Raw genomic sequence first — 19328 nt, forward strand, 5'->3', positions numbered from 1 at the left:
TTGAAATTTGTTTTTAATTAATATTACTGTAAAACAGTTAAAATGTGTTTTGTTTGCTAAAGTCAATTTGTATAAAATGTACATAGACATTTCAAATTTTAAATAAGTTTTGTCGTCAAGAACATGTTTCAAGTTAAATGTCAAATATCAACATGATGTACATTGAAATTCAGATTCATAATAATGTGATAAATAGTAATTTGTCAGTTTACTTAAATTAGTTTATTACCTGTTTAAAAACTTTTATCCATGTTGTTTTCGCAATCACCTTTTAATCTCTGGCATAATGTAGATGAATGTTTCAAGCGTCTAGCATACGGCATGCGCCTCTGTTTTTTTCAACGTGGTTTTTCCATATTTTATTTGGTTTTGTTTTCTATTTAAACTTTTCTTGAAATTAGGGAAGCAATTTTGCGGGTTCTTGGAAAAAATATTTCGTTTTCAAATGTTTATTAATTAATCACTTTTTTAAAGAAATGTTTCTAATATAGAAGTTTTTGTAATTAATGTTGATAAATTTTAAACCTTTTTCTATACTCACTTCATCATTTAAAACAAAAAATTTCCATTACAGTGATCGGAGTTTGCCATCTTTATCGTCATTAAATCATCACTATTTTCCTCATCGTCACCATCATTCCCAACATCATCATCGTCGTCATCATAGTTATTTAAAGAGATTATAAAGTTTATAAAGTAAGGCAAGGAGAAACAAATCCAACTTAGTGTCAGCCAGCGTGCAATTAGCGAACTTGGTGTGGTGCATATATTGGTATAATTCGTGAAATTGTAATAAAACGCTAGGATTACAATAGCAAATGTTTGTACCAGTACAGGGGTGGGCAAACTTTAGGCTGTGAGGGCCGCATTGAGAACTATCTTACCTTTGAAGGGCCGCATATGTACGTAAATAGCAAATTTTTTCGACCTGGGGGAAAATATTTTTAAGATTTAAGGCTTTTTTTTTGGTGGTCATAATGTCTGGTTGACTACCTTTTTTTAGGCGAAAAAGGCCTTGCGGGCCGCATAAAATTACATCACGGGCCGTAGTTTGCCCATCCCTGTACTACTATAATTATTTATTATACATTGTTGTTTGTAAGCAGAGGACATTCATTTTGATGGATGGTGACACATGCAATCCTTCTGGCCAACGTTATTGAAGTTCAAGAATAAATATATTTAAATTTTCTATCTTTCTATTTTAACGTTACGTAGCATTTTGCAGCTTAAAACTCTAAAATACATCTCTCAACATTACATTACGTTACATTAGATTACATTACATAACATTAAATTACATTACACAACATTACATTGAATAACGTTGATTTACATTAAGTTACTTTACATAACATTTATATCATGACATTAAATTGCATTAAACAACGTTGCATTAGATTATATTCAGATGAAAAAACATTACCAAAACTAAAGAATAAGACATCGTTTGATTCAACAACATGCATTATACGACAGTGACATTAACACAGTACACTACATTGAAACAACAACAAAAGCAAAACAAGACACAACAAACAATAAAACAACAACAATAACAAAATATGACGTCATTAAAACTTCAGACAGGTTTAAGTCACGCGTGTGCAAACGGTTTCATGCCTATTTTAGAGTTGCTGATGAAGTTGGAAGATGTCGACGTCAACCTACCGGATAATGAAGGCAACACTCCACTCATATATGCCGCTCAAGCAGGTACTACTATGTTCCGACTGTCAGTTTGCCTTTCTGTCTGTTTGCCTGTCTGTCTGTTTGCCTGTCTGTCTGTTTGCCTGTCTGTCTGTTTGCCTGTCTGTCTGTTTGCCTGTCTGTTTGCCTTTCTGTCCGTTTGCCTGTTTGTCTGTTTGCCTGTCTGTCTGTTTGCCTGTGTGTTACTGTTGTTTGATTAGGAAAGGTGTCGTCACGTATTGTTGAAATGTTTAGAACCGAGGGCTATGGTCATAATGCCTGTTATAATGTGGAAATGTAGCTATATGATGATAGAGTCGAGTGATGTTTAAGCTGGATGGTTGTAGCGATATGTTGATACCATTAAACAATGAGCTAGATGACGTGGTTATATAAAAATGCCGAGGTAATAATATAGAGGTTGGCAAGATGGCTCCCGGTTCTGCTGTTGTATTGACCAAGCTTGAACGCAAAGTGATCCCTCCTATCACATGCCGTGTGTTGGATGCGTCGATGATGTACACGTGTTGTTGCTATTTTTCAGAATTTCATTGATTTTTGATCTTATTCAACCATTCAACCACACACACACACCACACACACACGCACACACACACACCACACCCACGCGCGCGCACACACATACACACGCACATTTACACACAAACACTCACGCACTGTTGATGGTTGCTTGAAATTTAAAGGATCACGTGATCGATACGGAAGCATCCAGCAAACAACTTAAACAAATAACGAAACGTTGAAAAATGTTTGTTCGACTGTCCGCCTCCTGCCCATCGACCAAAAATCTGTTTCACAATTTGCTGAACACTTTTAATGGACGTCTCAAACGAATTGTGCTCGCCGGCATAAAATTTTTATAAAATTTTCATCTATAAAAACCGTAAAAAATTTTTAGGAAATTTTTTTGGTAAATTTTAGTTTTTAGCAACAGTTTTATAACAAAGACTTGAATTTTTTATACCCCAACATAAGTGTTCTCCTACAAGCTGGTTATGCAAGGATCTGTGTCCTCATTTGATTGGAGTTAATCAGGCATTTAATGTTTCTCACTACTGACAATAAAGGCAATATAAAACAGCAGGCACAGCAGTTACTTCCTCTACTACAACTACCGCAACTACTACTACAACTACTCGCGTGCGTCGCTTTCAATACGCTTTTAATGACTGGATTCATTTCGTGGAACATTTTTCTGCCGTTTTCAACAAATATTCCTCCAGTGGAGTAAGGCGGTGGACAGATGAAAGAAAGAAAGAAAAAATGAATGAATGAATGAACGAACGAATGAACGAACGAATGAATGTTCAAGTTTTAAACAAATCATTAACTTATTTCAAACATCTTGCTTGTTTGATGCCTAAAAGTTTAACAACGGCAACAACAATTTGTAATTAACTCAATTTAAATTAACTTTATTTTTATTAATTATCATCGTTAGCATATTTGCCTTACAATGGGGCATATGCTCTGTGATTCCTAATTTTTAGACTTTTTTTATTCCAAGTTTAATTTTTATTTTTTTTTAATGAAATTTACATTTATTTATAGCATGGGCGTAAACATCAGTTTGAAAAACTGAATTCCACAAATGTTTGTTAACGACGGGTGAGAAGTCAGACTAAGGCTTCTGGCGTCCTACACTTCAAATATCACATTACGTTCGGTTTTGGTGTTTTACACAAATTTGCATGTAAACTAACTGTTATAAGTTTCTTGGAAGAAATATTGATTTAAAATTTAATAAATTAAAACTTAAATAAATCGTTAGAGCAAAATTCAAATTTCGCTTCAATAATTTTGAATGGGTTGCAGGAAGTGAGAAAGACGCGTGAGTAAGCACAAATGATCACCGCATCATTCCATCCATCAACCCACATGAATCTTTCATACATTCTTTTATCTTTTCAATCGCTCGTTCATCAAATTTTTTATTCATCTTTTCGTTCTTTTTTTTGTTCATCCACCCACCATTTCATTCACTGATCCGTCTATCCATCCATCCATCCATCCATCCGTCCATCCATCCATTCATCCATCCATCCATCCATCCATCCATCCATCCATCCATCCATCCATCCATCCATCCATCCATCCATCCATCCATCCATCCATCCATCCATCCTTCCATCCATCCATCCATCCATCCATCCATCCATCCATCCATCCATCCATCCATCCATCCATCCATCCATCCATCCATCCATCCATCCATCCATCCATCCATCCATCCATTGAACCAGGTCACGAGGAGGTGGTCAGTTACTTGTTGCGTTACTTTCCAAGTTTGCGAGTGGACGAGGCGAACGTCAGCGGGTTCACTGCCCTCATGAAGGCCGCCATCCAGGGCAGAACAAAAACTGCAAAACTTTTGCTCTTTGCCGGTTCGTTGGCAAATCGATGGATTGAATGAATGATTGCAATAAATGGTTAATTGATTGATTACAATATTTGTTTGATTGGTTGAAGAATTGCAATATTTTCCTGTTTGCCGATTGATTGGCTGATTGTCTGCTAAACTCTGCTGATTCATTCGTCATAAAGCATTTCGTGAGTCGTTGTTCTTTAAAAAAGCAACTCCAAAAAAGGTTTTGGTGCAGATAAATATTTAGGAATAATTGTAATGCGGGTTGTCATAACTTGCATGTCTCCAACTGTTTTGAAGGAATGGTATCAAATGAGAGCATTTGTCATGATTGGCGTCAGATTTGTTCAAAAGAGAATATTCTAGATGAGTTGAGCCTGGTATGAAGTTTCAAAATTGCGTTTTGCGCTGGTATCAAGTGATTTTCATTTTTGTGAGTTTCCAGCTTTGAAGAATATTTATGTATGCAATTGGTCAACTTGGTTTGTTTCGGTTAATAATTTTTTCAATTTTACACAGTTAGTTAATAAAATTGTTTTCTTTATAATTTTTGTTTTATGGAAATAAAATAAATAAACCAGTTTAAAGGCAGTTTTTATTTGAAAAAATGTTGAAACCACACCACACAGGTGCCAATCCAAACCGCCGAGACAACGGCAGACGATTGTGCGCCTCTGAGTGGGCTCGTTTCTGTGGAAGATATTCATGCGCAGATTCCATCGAAAAATACATTCGCAGCAAAAAATATTTCATCGCTAAAACATTTTTTCTCTCTAAGGATAAATGGAAGAGTGAGCCGGATCTGGTTGTAGACACAAATAAAAGAAACAACAAAAACAGACGAGGGTCGAATGTAGTAGACGCAGTTGCCGTTTCAAACGCCTGTCAGAACAACAGCAGCGGTAGCACTGAAGGCACTCACAACAAAGGTAGGAGAGACAGTTTTGGATGGCTGCACAGACATCTGAGCATGAAAAAGAAGCCACCTGTCAAAAATCAGAAGAGACAGTCGTTGTCCCTTTACTTGGAGCTGCAAATCGCTGCCATCGCTGGTTCAGTACCGATGTTGATCAGATCGTCATCGAGTTTGAACGAAGAATGCAGTAGCAGTAAAAGTTTCGTTGGTGATGAATGTGGAGATGCAAGTGTTGGAGGTGGCTACGTAGGAAATGGAGAAGATGCGATTGAGAAAACGATGCTGAAGATGTCTCAAGACATTTATCGAGTTTGTTGCCAGCTGAACAGCAGCTCAATGAATAATAATCACCCACCGAGCTTGAACAGCACTGTTCCACACCAGCAGAAATTGCAACTTGCCGAGAAATTGGTTCCAACAATTTGCATTACTGCCGGAGATTTACAGCAAGAACCCCAGACAGAATATCAACAGCAACATCAGCAGCAGCAGCAGCAGCAACAACTACAACAACCAAATGAAATTTCTCTATCAACAACGGAACCAAAAAATATTAATGAAGAAACTGACCAACCATATGAACAAAAATCTGCTGAACATGATGACCAGACTACAAAAAAAATCCTGTGCTACAAAATTAAATAAACTTGCAAATTATTAAAAATAATTTTTTAATTCTCCAATTTTGGATTACAAAAATTTAGCATTTTTTCGCGTTTTTTTTCTAACAATGTCCAATCTGAAAATTATATGAATATTTCTAAACGAAGTTTGAAGTAAGGACAATGAAATTAGAATGTTATACATTATATCATTCCAATATATTACGTTGTAATAACTCTGATTTAACGTTTATTTTGAAAGAGCGCTAAAAAATTTTATTTTCAATTGTCAATAATATCTAAGTAACTGTTTTGTTTACAACGTTTTAATAAATAAAAGAAAGATTTCTAGATGTGGTCATATAAAACTGTAAATACACTACAGATCAAGATTCTTCTTTGTTATAATTTAATACTTACTGAGCGATTAAATTATTTTACTTGTTATATGCCGTGTTTATTTTTCATTCAAATTTTTATTTGAAACAGTAAAACATAGTAAAAATTTATACATTTGTAAAAATAAAAACAATGAGTCAAGATCTTAAAAGTGAAAGCAAGAAATCCATGGATATTTTTGAAGCAAAAGCTGTGAAAGATGTTCCTGATAAGCCAGACATGGAACCGCTTGGAACGAAATTGCCCAACGCCATACAATTTCACACCAAACGTATGATTCGTCTTCAAAAACCTGAGAAACCCGCTAAAATAGACGTAGAATTAGTAGAAGATGAAGAATTAATTGTGCGGCATTACGATGATGAACACCTTATAATAGCGCCAGAAGCAGCCGATATCGTCCCCGTCATTAAAGACAGTGAGGAGGACCAAACCAGATTTTATTCCAAATATAAATATTTATTTGGCGAAGATGCCTCCAAAGACAAAAAGAGAGAGTCGGCCAAACTTGTCGGCAAGTTTCATATCTTATTGCTGGCGGACAGTTTTGAGTTGTGCAACGAAGGAGTGGCGGCTCTGAACAGGTGTTTGGCCGGCCAGTTGAAATCAACGAATGCTGGGACAGTCACCTGCAGCGTCTTCGAACCGTTTGATGAAATCCACAAAGAAAATATTGAAGCAGCTGAAAGAATGGATGTACGTTAAATTTCTTAGTTATTGTCTTGTCATCTTGTCATCACTGATTCGAACTGTTGAAAACAAAAATGTTATAACATACATGTGTACCGTGTAAATCCATCAGTTATGTTTATAAATGTTTAAATTTAATAAAAAACTAATTTTTTTAATTTTTTATAAACGACGCCTTCGAATATGTTGACATTATTAAGATGAACCACGCAGATCAAGCTGATATCTCTTGCGAAAGCCTGTAAGGAATATTCCAAACCAGATGACTATCCGGTGAATTTGTACACGGACGTCGTACGCCACCCTGAGAAGTACATTGAGATCTTCTACAGTCCCGAGCCGACGTACAAATTTGACACGTACACACACATCATCGGGCATGCTCCAATCACCCATGAATACGCGGTTACGTTGAGAAATTCTTTGTTCAGACTATCCAAGCTGGTCATGTTCTTCCACGTGATTCCTGACGATATGAATGCCTTTAAAAGTGGACTGGTTGACTACGAAAGTACTTTGGACATTCCGACGATCGAAAGACTCATCGAGATTGCTCGCATGTGCCACGTCGTCTATTCGGTCTCTAAAAAAGTGTTTGACTACTTCACGATCATTTTTCGATCGAAGGATGTCAAAGATGTCAATCACAGACTTTACATTCCAAGCGCTCCTAAAGAAGTAAGATTGAATTTTAATATACGAATGAAATTTAAAAATATAAAACATTTGGTGAGTTAAATTATTTGTATAATTGTTTTAGGTATTTGACATGACGGGCAACAATCATTTTTATGATAAGATTACATTTTTAACGAACGGATTTCTGTGCAATTCTTCAAAAACCTGTGCTGTTCGCTCTGGCTTAGACATAGCAATCAATTCATTGACTAAGTTGCAACAGGAAAACATAACTATTGCAAACTCGAATGAAAATGTTACGCTCAAACTTCTCATAAGTCATCTCTCGACGGAGGCTTTTGAAGATTCCAAAGGCAAATTGCAAAGATTCGGAAATACGGATTTGTTACAAGTTGACAAAATTTATCATATATTAAGAAAATCTAAAGCTTTTTTAATGTTTTTTTGATTTGTTTGATAGGATCAAGGAAAGGACAGCAGTGATTTAGGAAAATTATTTCATGAGACAAATTTTTTCATTGGTCCGAAGAGATGCGAGTCGTATGGATTCACAGCACTTTACAGCTTTTGCGCTGGAATTCCTGGTCTTGTTCCAGAGGATTCAATCACTGCCTCAATCATTTCTGAATTTGAGGAAGGAAAAGAATTCATCGGTTAAGCAATATTTTTTTAAACAGGAATCATTTATATTGTTGAAAATTTGTTAAAAACTGATAAATGCAATTTAATTTCGTTCCTAAATATCGAGTTTGCTCTTTTTTATAGTTTCATTAGCATCAAAACTTACAATGTTTTTTTTGTCAAAAATTTAACTCAGTATGATACAAATTTTTTTTCTTTTACAAAATGATCACATCAGTTCCAATCAGCAAAAATCCAACAATGTACAAGCAAAACGCCATCGTGTGGAGCAAGCGATTGAGCAACTTCATAAAAAATTATGAGAGTATCAAACTGAAGGCGGATGCTCTAAAGATGAACCTCATGAGAGATGAGAGGACGAGAAACACGCACGATGATTTCATCTCTTTTGTTCTCGGTCGGTACGAATGTTTACTTGTTTTGAGGTTGTTTTTTTTATATGGATACACATTCATCAAATGTTGAACAAGGAATTAATTCTAATAATTCAGGTTAAAAATTATTATTTGAATTTGTTTATTAGAATTTGTTTCATTATAGGAGGAATAAAAATGAAAATACGAGTTGTATCTCTGGTGCCGCTGGATGCAAATGAAAAGGATAAGACAGGCTTGAGGTTGAGGTTTGAGGAGCTACTCGTGGAAACAATGAGGGCATGTTGGAGGTTAAAAAGTCACAACTTGGAAAATTGTTCCAACCACGAATACGTGGGGTCGCAAATAACCAGGGGTGTTGTTCTCCCTCTCGGCAGACTCATCACCGAGGTTTCATACTTCTTCCTTTTAATTATTACTACACTTGCATTAATCAGGTATCAACGATGGACACACACGGCGTACGTATAAACCCTGCACCATATACACTGCATATGATGGCTGGGGATCTTTTTGCATTCGGACTAGGTCACTGCAAAACAGGACTTGACGTCTTTGTCATTACTCCTTACACAACCTCACATAACAGTATGAAACTTTTTTTATTTGCATATATTTTTTCATATCACTTAATTTAAAAATGGGCAATTGTTTGAGTTTATGATTTTTATATTTTAACTGCACTCTTTATTCAAAGCTGATAAAATGTTTACGCACATTTGAAATTAATTTTATACGTTTTGTTAATTGTTGTATATTTCTAAATAATAGAAAGTAACAAAATTGAAAGATTGTTGTTTGAACGGATTGATTTCTTAGGTGTTTGACAAGATAGAAGACTACAACAGACGCGTAGTGGCTATCGACGACACCACCAAATCTCTCGTCATCTTCTGCCCAACGAGAATCGCACTGAGACACTTGTGGGCCAAGTGCAACGTCATCTCCAAACATTTCATGAGTCTCCTGGACGAAAAAACCGAATGTAACTCTCTATTTAACAGTTTTAAGATAAAATCTGTTGAAACTGAACTTATCATCGAAGGTGACTGGGTATTTTTATTCACTTTTCAATGAATTAGGCTATTGTTAACAAGATGTTTATTAATAAATATCTACTCTATCGTTTATTTTTTCAGTTTATGCTTCTTGCGATAATTAATTTTTCAAAGTTTTTCATTAAGTAAAACTAAAATTTCAGGCTCAGAATTTTACCGAGTCAGTAAGTTTTTGGAAACAGTTTACGAAAAAATGTGAACTTGAAATAGTTGCCTCGTTGGAAATTTCATTCACCATTCTTTTAATTGTTTTTATTTTGTTACTTCGAAACAGATTTGTTATATTAATACTTGATTAAAAATGTTTTGAATTGTTGGCAGTTTAGTTAAAATCATTTTACAAAAATTCGTACCGTACGTGCGTGAAGGAACATTATGACATAGAATTTTTAAAAACGTTACAAGGCGACTGATCAGAATTTCATATTTTCTTTTTCGGAGATTGAATTATTTGGGTTGGAGGATGTCTTTTGAAGTGTTGTACTAATGTTGCCGTTCACCATTTTTTCTGCTTTCTAGTTAAGATGAAAACATTCAAAATTAATTTTATCAATTTAACATGATAGAATCAAACTAATACTCAACAGTATTAAGTAACTTTAAAAGTTTGTTTGAAGTGATATCTCTAATGAAATTTCAATGAAAGAGTAATATTGAATGGTATTAGATATTGAACGAAAAAATTTGGCACATGGAACCTCCGTTACCAAAAGCTTGTTGTACTTCAGCTCAACCCAGTTATATGGGGTTCCGTCATTATCCTTACTGCCACACGAATGATTATCTACGTCTGGTAATTTTACGTTCACAAATTATTTTAAATTATTTTGCCAAAAATGTAAATGTACATTCAAGAATTTTATATTTATGTTTAACTATTTGCTTTCTTATTGAAAATAATTTTAAAATTAATCTTAGAAATGAAAAATCTCCAGTCAAAATATCACCGTTGAGAAACAACTGACATTCAGCGCTGTTGACGACAGGAGCGTTCGAGGGGGCTAACGTCTTCATGGTGGCCCTCAAAGGGGCTGCAACGATTCGACTGCATTTTGCTATCGCGGAACAAATTGTCTGAACTTCTGTGGTCATTTTTTTCAATAATTTTAAAAATTTGTCTTCAAGTTTTTTATGATTGATTTGATATGATTTTTTTAATAAAAAAAAATTTTCCAACCTCTGCCGGTGTATTCAAACTGGTTCTTCCCAAGCAGTTTGGTAACGGAAACCACCACCAAGTTAACATCATCTTTCAAACAATCCAGGTTCATCACCTACATCAATGTATTCAAATGAAATTTCAAATCAAAAACACCCACAAATTATTTCACAATTTTTAGATATTGTAAAAAATATAGCGGAAGATTCATATACAAATGATATACAAAATATATATGATATATATAAAATATAAAAATGATAAACAAAATAAAAACCGGTTTGCCATCGGTGGTGAACATTTCTTTGATCATTGTGCAGTTGATGTTTAGAGAGTGCGCAATCAATTTAACGACTTGATTGATGGAGGTGATGAACTTCATGTCGTACGCCGTACAGCCAACAGTTCTCGGCTTCTTTGTGGATGTCAGAATGGAGACAACGATCTTCAAATTGGCGTCCTCTGTCGCTGCTACTGCTGCTGTTGTCTTTGCCTGCAGCTGCAGCTGTTTGCTTGGTTCCTGTTGCTTCTGTTGAGGTTGGTGATTATAGTATTCCTGCAAGAAGGGCGGTGTTTTCTGAGGTTTCGGATTCGTTTGGAAGGGAGTGTCGAAGATTTGATTGCGGTTCAGTGTTGATGGAACCTTAAACTGCAACTGTTAACGAGATTTAAATTGAACTTTCATTTAAAAAAACAAAAAATTGTAGATGTTTGAAAAGTTTAGAAATGTTAAATATGATACATCAGATAAGATAAGAAGCTTACTTACTTTTCATTTTTTAAAAATACATGTGACGACATTACAAAATGGAAAATTCATTGCTACTGTTAAAAATTAATTGGTTTTCTTTGGAATAAGGTCTTCGTAGACCTCTCCCCCAGCGTCTTATACGCCTTACATGTTAACTCGTTCGTCTCATTTCCACTTGCACAGAGATATGAATTCTTACATCTTAGTTTTCATTTGATGTGCTTAATATTACAAGCGACCGCTTATGACATAATTTTTGAACTTTCATTCCAAAACAATTCCGCAGTAAAACTGTCAACATCACTTCATTTAGGCATGAGTCACAGAATCCAGGATCGTCCAACTTTTTCTTGATGACAACTTCGTAATCCAGCCTGGCGAATATGTTTGATGCGCAGCAGACGTATGCCTCGCCATTTTTAATTTGGTTGATGGAGTTCACTCGGCAACCAGATACCGTAAATATATACCTTGAAAATTTCATTTCAATGATTTGTTTCGTTACTAGTTGCTGATTTATGTGTTGATATATTTAACCTCAACAAAAAATTAAACATACTTATTATTAAAAAATCATACAATCATCTAACTTCGTCCCAATCTTCCCATTCGCCCTGGAGTCAGGAAGTTTGCTGATCCGTAGGGTGTTCAAATCGACGAGGAAGTTGTTGAAATTGGGATATTTCTTTTCACTGACGATCATGTAACTACCGGGAAATTCCAAGTTCCCGTTTCTCAGAAGGATGATCTTCTTACATGAATTCCTACTTAGGATGAAACTGTTGCTGCTCATTTGTGGACATTGTTGGTAGCGAGATAGAAACATTTTTTCCGGGCTTAAAAAATTGAATCAACTATTTCAAAAATGTTTTTTCAAATTTTTAATATATATTGAACTAAACGTTTTAAAAAATTTAGCATTTCAATTAGAATCCCACATTAGAAACCTAAAATAAAAGTTCAATTTTTTAAATAATTTTGAGAACAAACTATCATGTTTTGCTCACCTGAAATACAAATCAAAATTTTACAACTTTAAATTTGAATTCATTTGAAATATCACACAACGACCATTATATTCTTTATTATTAAAACTATTTCTATAAAGTAATTTTGAATTGATAACCTTTCAGATTTTATTAGTCTTGTAGAAAAATGCCCCAATGTATACAAGCTGTAAAATAAAGTTTCAAAAAATCAGCGTCACTATTAAGTTATTTATGTATTTTCAGTTGGGATGTTATTCCAACTAAGATGTTATGGATTATTTTTAAAGGCAATTAGTTAGCCAGCGATGGAAATCTTTCCAGGTTGTTTCTCTTTCAATGATGTTATATTTCGATGTCCTATTTTGTTTACTGTTTTGCGGGTAAATATAAATAATTTATGACGTCATTATCTTTTTTTTTATATAAGAATATCAATGAAGTTGACGAGTCTTGAGGTTTTTAACATTTAATTTTTGTTTGTTTGTTGAGTTTTTTTTAAGATTGAAATTTAATTTTGTGTATTAAATGGATTTTTCAACCGGTTGTTAAACATATACGACAGCTTCCAATGAAGAGATGAGTAAAATTTTGTAACATGTATCGAAATTTTAAATATCAAATTTCAACATCTAGTTGATGAAAGTTTATTCCCGACGTCCTAAATATTTTATTTAAATTATTAATTTTTTAATATTCTAACAAATAAATATACGGAACAATATAATTTAAAATAAGCGTTTCTGGAGTAGCAACATATTTAATTAATTATCAGTGATTTTATTTTCAAAAATATATCAATAAACAACGAATAATAATAATAAAAGGGGAATACCTACTTTTTCTATATCACATGATGTCAATCGGTATAAAGTCTAAAAAGCATTCCAATAAATAACAAAGCTATGAGAAATTTTTAAAATAAAAATTTAAAAATGATTGCATGCAAGGCCAGGCTTCATTCAATAGCAGACACCTTCATATTCTTCTTGTTGGATGCTGCTTAAGTCAGGGCAAAATTGGAGTAGTGACTCTGGACAAGTTTTTAAATCCTCTCAGCTGAAGATTTACTGTTAATATTCTGTTTTCGCGTGTTCATTACACACTCAGGTACACACACACACACATTCACACACACACATACACACACACACATACATATACACACAAACAAACACATACTCTCACGGATTAATAATTGTTTCGTAGTTTCATAAACGCGTTACTAGACATAACATACGTACATATACACATGTATTTTATCATAAGAATGTTTTATTTTACAAATATTTGGATGGCTGGTAACTGTTGTTTGATTTCATAATCATTATTATCAAAGTGTTCATGTTAAAATACATCTGAATGTCCTTACACTAATGTAGAAATTTAGGCTTGTTTATATTAGCTTCTACACACACACCCAGAGATGCACAAACAAATGTATTTACACTCACATTCAGAGCTCTTGTAGAAGGCATTCCAATAAATAAATGTCAAGAAGCTTGTGATAAAATATGAATGAAAAAAGGATGGAGCAGTGGAAATGGGATGCTGAAAGGTGGAAATTAAAAACATCATCATTACAAATGGTGTGTTATTATTACCAGAATCATTTATCATCATTTTTCAAAACAAAAGAAAATAAACTCAGTGGCGGCTTTTTGAGGGGCCGGTGATAGTTTTTCCTACCTCTGTAAAATTTTAAAATTTTGCCCCCCACCCGTTAACGTTGTCTAGCTCCGTTCTTAAACTAATTCCATATGTCAATTTCATACCACATAATTATTTTCAACAATTATACGCATACGTATAAATAAGATAAATGAAATAGAAAAAAATTTTTGTGAATAAAATGGATTAAAAAAAAATTATAAGATCAGTTTTAGTTATACTGTTAATCATTAATTCAACAGGAAACTTTTTTGCCAACGTTTGCGTGTCTGCATAACAAAATGTCGGGTGGAGTTGTTGGCAGTAGCATTTATCATTAATTTCCCAACTGGAAGTGCCTAATGGCAGCATTCATTTTTTGACACTGGGCTTCATATTTCATGAAAAGTTGTTTTGAATTTCTTCACAGTTACGTTATATATTGGTTTGATTTGATTGAGTGAGTCGTTCGTTTGATTATTTGTCTGTCTGTTTGTCGGTCTGTTTGTTTGTCTGTTGAAATGTGGTTCGCCATTATCTTTAAATCATATAAACTATTTTTAGAGACGACAGTACTTGAATAAATATAGAAAGGTGTAAACCAAAAATATAACCTTCATAATATAAGTATGGATGATGTTAAACACGCGCCCCATCCAGCATTCCAGCGAGCAAGATCGAATGCAAATAGATCCAACAGCTTTTTTGTGTTTGTGTGTTTGGTGTGTTTGTGTGTTTGGTGTGTTTGTGTGTGTGTGTGTGTTTGTGTGTGTGTGTGTGGGGTTGGTTGGTTCCTCAAAATAAAAAAAAATAATGCAATAATAGAAAATGTCGATAAATAATATAGGAATAACAATACCTTAAATATTAGGATATTAAAGAATATTAAACACATTTAACAAGCAGAGATTAAAAACTTATTCAAGAAATTTTTCCATTTGGAAAATATTTTTTAAAAGAAAAAAAATCAAGCCCTAAATGTTTTATTGCGAGTATCTCAAGTGCAAACTTGATTTAAGATTTTTGAAATGTTATTTTGAGGTTCATGTGGTGAATGACAAAAAAAAGTACACATACGAAATATTTCAACATGACATTATAAGCACAAACTTGTTTCAAGTAATTAGTAACAATCTATTTCTTGATAAACTCCATCTTAAAAAAATTTCCATTTTATAAAATAGGACTTTATTTTATTAAATTTTCCATAAAAGTATTACAAAACAATGAAACCCCTGCAATAGTATTGCATAAACTAATACACACCATTCATCTATGTAGGGGGCCCTTTATTTTATAAGAACATCATTAAATTGCATCAATCACATTTGAGAAATTTTTTTTTAATAAACGCCAAGCAACAACAAGTTGCAACAAAATGCAAAATTTTCCATCAGAGTCTGGCAGGCGTCAATCTGGCCAACCATTAAATGGAAACAAATCTGAGATCAAAACATATACAAATTTTTCATTTTTTTTCAGGCTCATTTGTACGCATACATTGGTACGCATGTCATGATTCCTGTTTACTTATTTATTTGCGATACCTTTTCTTATATATTTAAATAAATTTTTTTTTCTAAAGCCATGCATGTTGCAGAATTTTCAATGTTTGATCATTTTTTTTTATCAAACTCAGTGCTGTAGGTTGTTGTTTGATGTATGAATATAAATGAATGGAAGGATGAATGGAAGGACAGACAGACAAACAGACAGACAAACAGACAGACAAACAGACGGACGGACGGATGAATGATGGCACGAAAAATGATAAATGAATGCTGGCCCGATGGATTGATAATTGTTTAGACCATTAAAAAGATGGACAAACGGATAGAGAAACATCCATAAACGATGCTTCAAACCGTTATTTGATTTTTACATTTTCACAAATAAAAATTTTATAAATAATAGAGAATTTGAAAACGGCAGGATAGTAACTCCATAAATTTTTGATTAAAACCAGTTGATAATACAGAGATATTTTAACGCAAATTATTTTATTAAACTACATGAATGGCTAAAACTTTGTTGGATTGCAATATAATTAAAAAAATAATGATGTAGAAAACTGATAGCGAGCGATGTTCACAAGCAAATTATAAAACGTCAGTTTCATGAAAAGACAAAAATTTTATCTAGTTAATTATCTTTCGACAAAAGATCTTATTAAAAATTACCATGTTCTGACATTGTTTGTAAGGTAGTAGAGTAAAAGATGAAAATTATGAAGAGGCGTAATAATTTCATTGTTAACATTTTTAAACAATTTTTCATCTTTATTTTTTTTAAATTTCTCAGAAAATTGATGCCTTTTTTTTTTTGTGAAAATAACCCTTTTACGTGAAACTGAACAGCTGAGAGACATTCGTTTGAAGATTTTTGCACGTCAATCTTCAGCTGACCTCTTCGTATTCACATAGAGTAGGTTTACCAAAAAAATTGACACAATTTCAAACAAACTTTTTTCAGACATAATTGGTTTAATTAGGAATTAAGCATGCATATAAAGCTTAATTGCCCTTGTTATATTTATAAATACAACCATGTATGGAATGATATGTGTATGTATGGCATCTTATATATGTAAACCACACAAACTAATCCTAAAAATAATTTGTTTGTCACTTTGATTCTAGGGCAAACGAACTTTTAAACAATATAAATTAAAAATCAGTTACTTTACTTTGAAAGCTGAAATAAAGTTAATTTTTAAAATATTGTCAAATTGGTCACTGAATAATGCCTTATACATCAATTCGATAATGCAACATTTTTCTAGTGCTGTATCAACATAGAGATATTTTGAATTATAATTCATTTGCATGATTTGAATAAGCGCAACCAAACACGTGGTAGATTTTTAAATATAAAATTCAACATTATCATCAGTTTTCATTATTTTGAACGTACAATTTTAAACATCACAGTTTGTCATAGAGTCACAAAATATTTAAAGTTTATAAATTGCATTAAACTGTTGAAAAAACATTTGAGTTTAATTGAAAAGTTTTTAAAAATTCTACATTTATTTCTGTTGACTGAAGTGAGAAAGAATAAGTAATTAAAGACCGTATGTGTCCGTTTGTCATTTTGATTCTAGGGCAAACAAACTTTTTTACAATATAAATTAAATTAAATCCGTATGTATATGATACAGTAATATCTCAAATTATATTTATATGAAAATTTGTTTTTGAAACATATTTGACTCACATGATCAAATGCATTAGCCTAATTTTTATGGATGCTATCTTATGCCTTAAAATTTGATCCTTAAATTGCAAAAAAAATGAAAAAAGTTTTTCTTTAAAATTTTATACGTTTTCAGGATTTTAATCAAAAGTTCTTGAATGTTATTAACCTATTTTATGGGTTAATAAAACAGCTTAAAATTATTTTCTCTAAGTGAATGTAGATCATAATTTTTGAATATTTTTCATAATTGTAAATTTTAGCATTAACAATTTGTTTAATATAATTCAGAAGTTGCATTGGTGTAATGGTGTTGCGAGAAAAGTAATGGCGTCACAGGGACTGGATTTACAAGTGTGAAAGTACCGTGAAAACAGTAGCCATGCCAGTCTTGCCTTACAGTCGGCCCTGGATATTACCTCCCCTTTCATTTAATATTCAAGAGTCACGAGATTTTCTGTATGACAATTAATGAATGAACTAAAAAGCGTTCGCCTGTGTAAAAAAATAATGAAGCAACTACAAAATTGAAATCGATATAAATCAATAAATAGCGAGTTGTAGCGTGCTACATCATCAGTTTATGATATGTTTGCGATTCAAAAGTGAACTTGATGTTTTGAAACTTAGACCCTAACCCTCTAGTTTAGTTCTATTATGAGCTAATGTACATTTTAAACATACCATTTAAACGAAATGACTGTTGGATTGGATTAAGTGATCCACAAATATTTCTGCTGCTAACTCTGAAAATAATATTTCATTTAATTTTATGTTCAACCATTAATTTCTCCCATAATTAAACATTTTGATTGTTTTTGTTAGTATGTTGTTGTTGATGTGTTCGCCAAATTAGAGTGACATTACAAATTGTACATGTGCAAAGCATACAAGGAAGGTTCATGCATGGGTATCAAATCTATGCTAAATTTAGGTTTGAACATCTTTGATTGATGATATCCCTTCTTTTTAAGTAAAATATTGAAAAAAAAATTATGCACACGAGTCATTGCCCGCATGTTGAACAGGTAAACATTCTACTTTTCTTAGAACTCTAGGCTGAAACATTCACCGTAAGTACGTCAAATAAAATATTCACGATTCCTCCAGGTGAACGGTGTTTAAAAAAAAAAAATTTGACAATAAATGACGCGAATCATATGGAAAAATAATAAGCTGTTTTAAATAAATTTTCAAAAAAACAAACAAAAAATATTTTAGGATAGTAAAACTCAAAATTAAAATAAACACAGTTGCTATATATTTATAGTTGAAATAGTCAGATATAACTTTAGCAAAAAACATTTTGAAGGATATTTTGGAAAGATTAGTTTTTTGCAACAATTTATAAATATTTAGAATATTAATGTCAGGAAAACAAAATGAAAAATTGAGAAGGATTCCATGAAATGCCAACGTTTCACTTTAACTATATTTTTACTTTCCATCACCAATTCAATTAAATGATTAATTATTCAAGAATTTAGCTGCTAATTTTAAATTTTCTGGGAACAATTTAATGATTAAAAAAATATATCTATTAATTTTGTTTCGTTATTTTTTAAGTTTTTATTAAAATTCTCTTTCAAGTCAGAAAAACAAGCAAGAGAGGTTGATAGATAATAATTATATGAGTTGTGATCATCGTAAATAACTGTTGCAGCGATATTATCAGCCCAAGCCATTGTGCACGTATTGAATGCGACATTACAAACTTCATTAAGATTAATGACGCTGTACAGCAGAAACAAATATGTGACATCTGCAAAACTACTTTGTGAGGCAGATGATCACAACCATTATAAATAAAAGCAACAACTCTAACCCGAACAGCAAGCATCAAAAAGTAATTTCAACCGTAAACAACGTCCGTAACATTAAAATAATAATTCAAATTGACAACATCAACAACTACCAAAACAACAACAGCAACAAAAACAACAACAGCAACAACAACGACAACACTATAAACAGTCCCAAGAAACCGAAAATGCATTCATAACATACACACCGTCGATTTCTAATTGGTGGGCGATCAATAATGCCTCACAAAGGTCAAGGGCCAAAGGTCACGACTTGCCTTCTATTGACGGAGTCATCTATCACGGCATCATTCCTTTTTGAATACGTATCATCGTGGGGATTGCCCAACTTTCATCAAAAATTAATTAACTCATATTTGCGTGGGAAAA

At 32.9% G+C, this 19328-nt stretch overlaps 3 protein-coding genes across 3 annotated transcripts; 2 read left to right on the forward strand and 1 right to left on the reverse strand.

Moving 5' to 3' along the window:
• Nucleotides 1-1565: 1565 nt before the first annotated feature.
• On the forward strand, nt 1566-5636 carry HELRODRAFT_161480 (hypothetical protein; the record flags this gene model as incomplete). Its single annotated transcript, XM_009021396.1, has 3 exons — nt 1566-1716; nt 3954-4094; nt 4705-5636. The coding sequence occupies 3 exons, from the start codon at nt 1566-1568 to the stop codon at nt 5634-5636; spliced, it is 1224 nt and encodes a 407-aa protein (XP_009019644.1).
• Nucleotides 5637-6124: 488 nt separating this feature from the next.
• On the forward strand, nt 6125-9414 carry HELRODRAFT_161481 (hypothetical protein; the record flags this gene model as incomplete). Its single annotated transcript, XM_009021397.1, has 7 exons — nt 6125-6688; nt 6896-7360; nt 7443-7712; nt 7782-7974; nt 8181-8360; nt 8504-8727; nt 9157-9414. The coding sequence occupies 7 exons, from the start codon at nt 6125-6127 to the stop codon at nt 9412-9414; spliced, it is 2154 nt and encodes a 717-aa protein (XP_009019645.1).
• Nucleotides 9415-9808: 394 nt separating this feature from the next.
• Nucleotides 9809-12131, reverse strand: HELRODRAFT_161482 (hypothetical protein; the record flags this gene model as incomplete). Its single annotated transcript, XM_009021398.1, has 7 exons — nt 9809-9910; nt 10094-10185; nt 10361-10477; nt 10573-10669; nt 10832-11209; nt 11568-11775; nt 11896-12131. 7 exons carry the CDS (start codon nt 12129-12131, stop codon nt 9809-9811), a joined length of 1230 nt encoding a protein of 409 aa, XP_009019646.1.
• Nucleotides 12132-19328: the final 7197 nt, after the last annotated feature.

This window comes from Helobdella robusta, assembly GCF_000326865.2.
Source record: "Helobdella robusta unplaced genomic scaffold HELROscaffold_3, whole genome shotgun sequence".
Lineage (NCBI taxonomy): Eukaryota > Metazoa > Annelida > Clitellata > Rhynchobdellida > Glossiphoniidae > Helobdella > Helobdella robusta.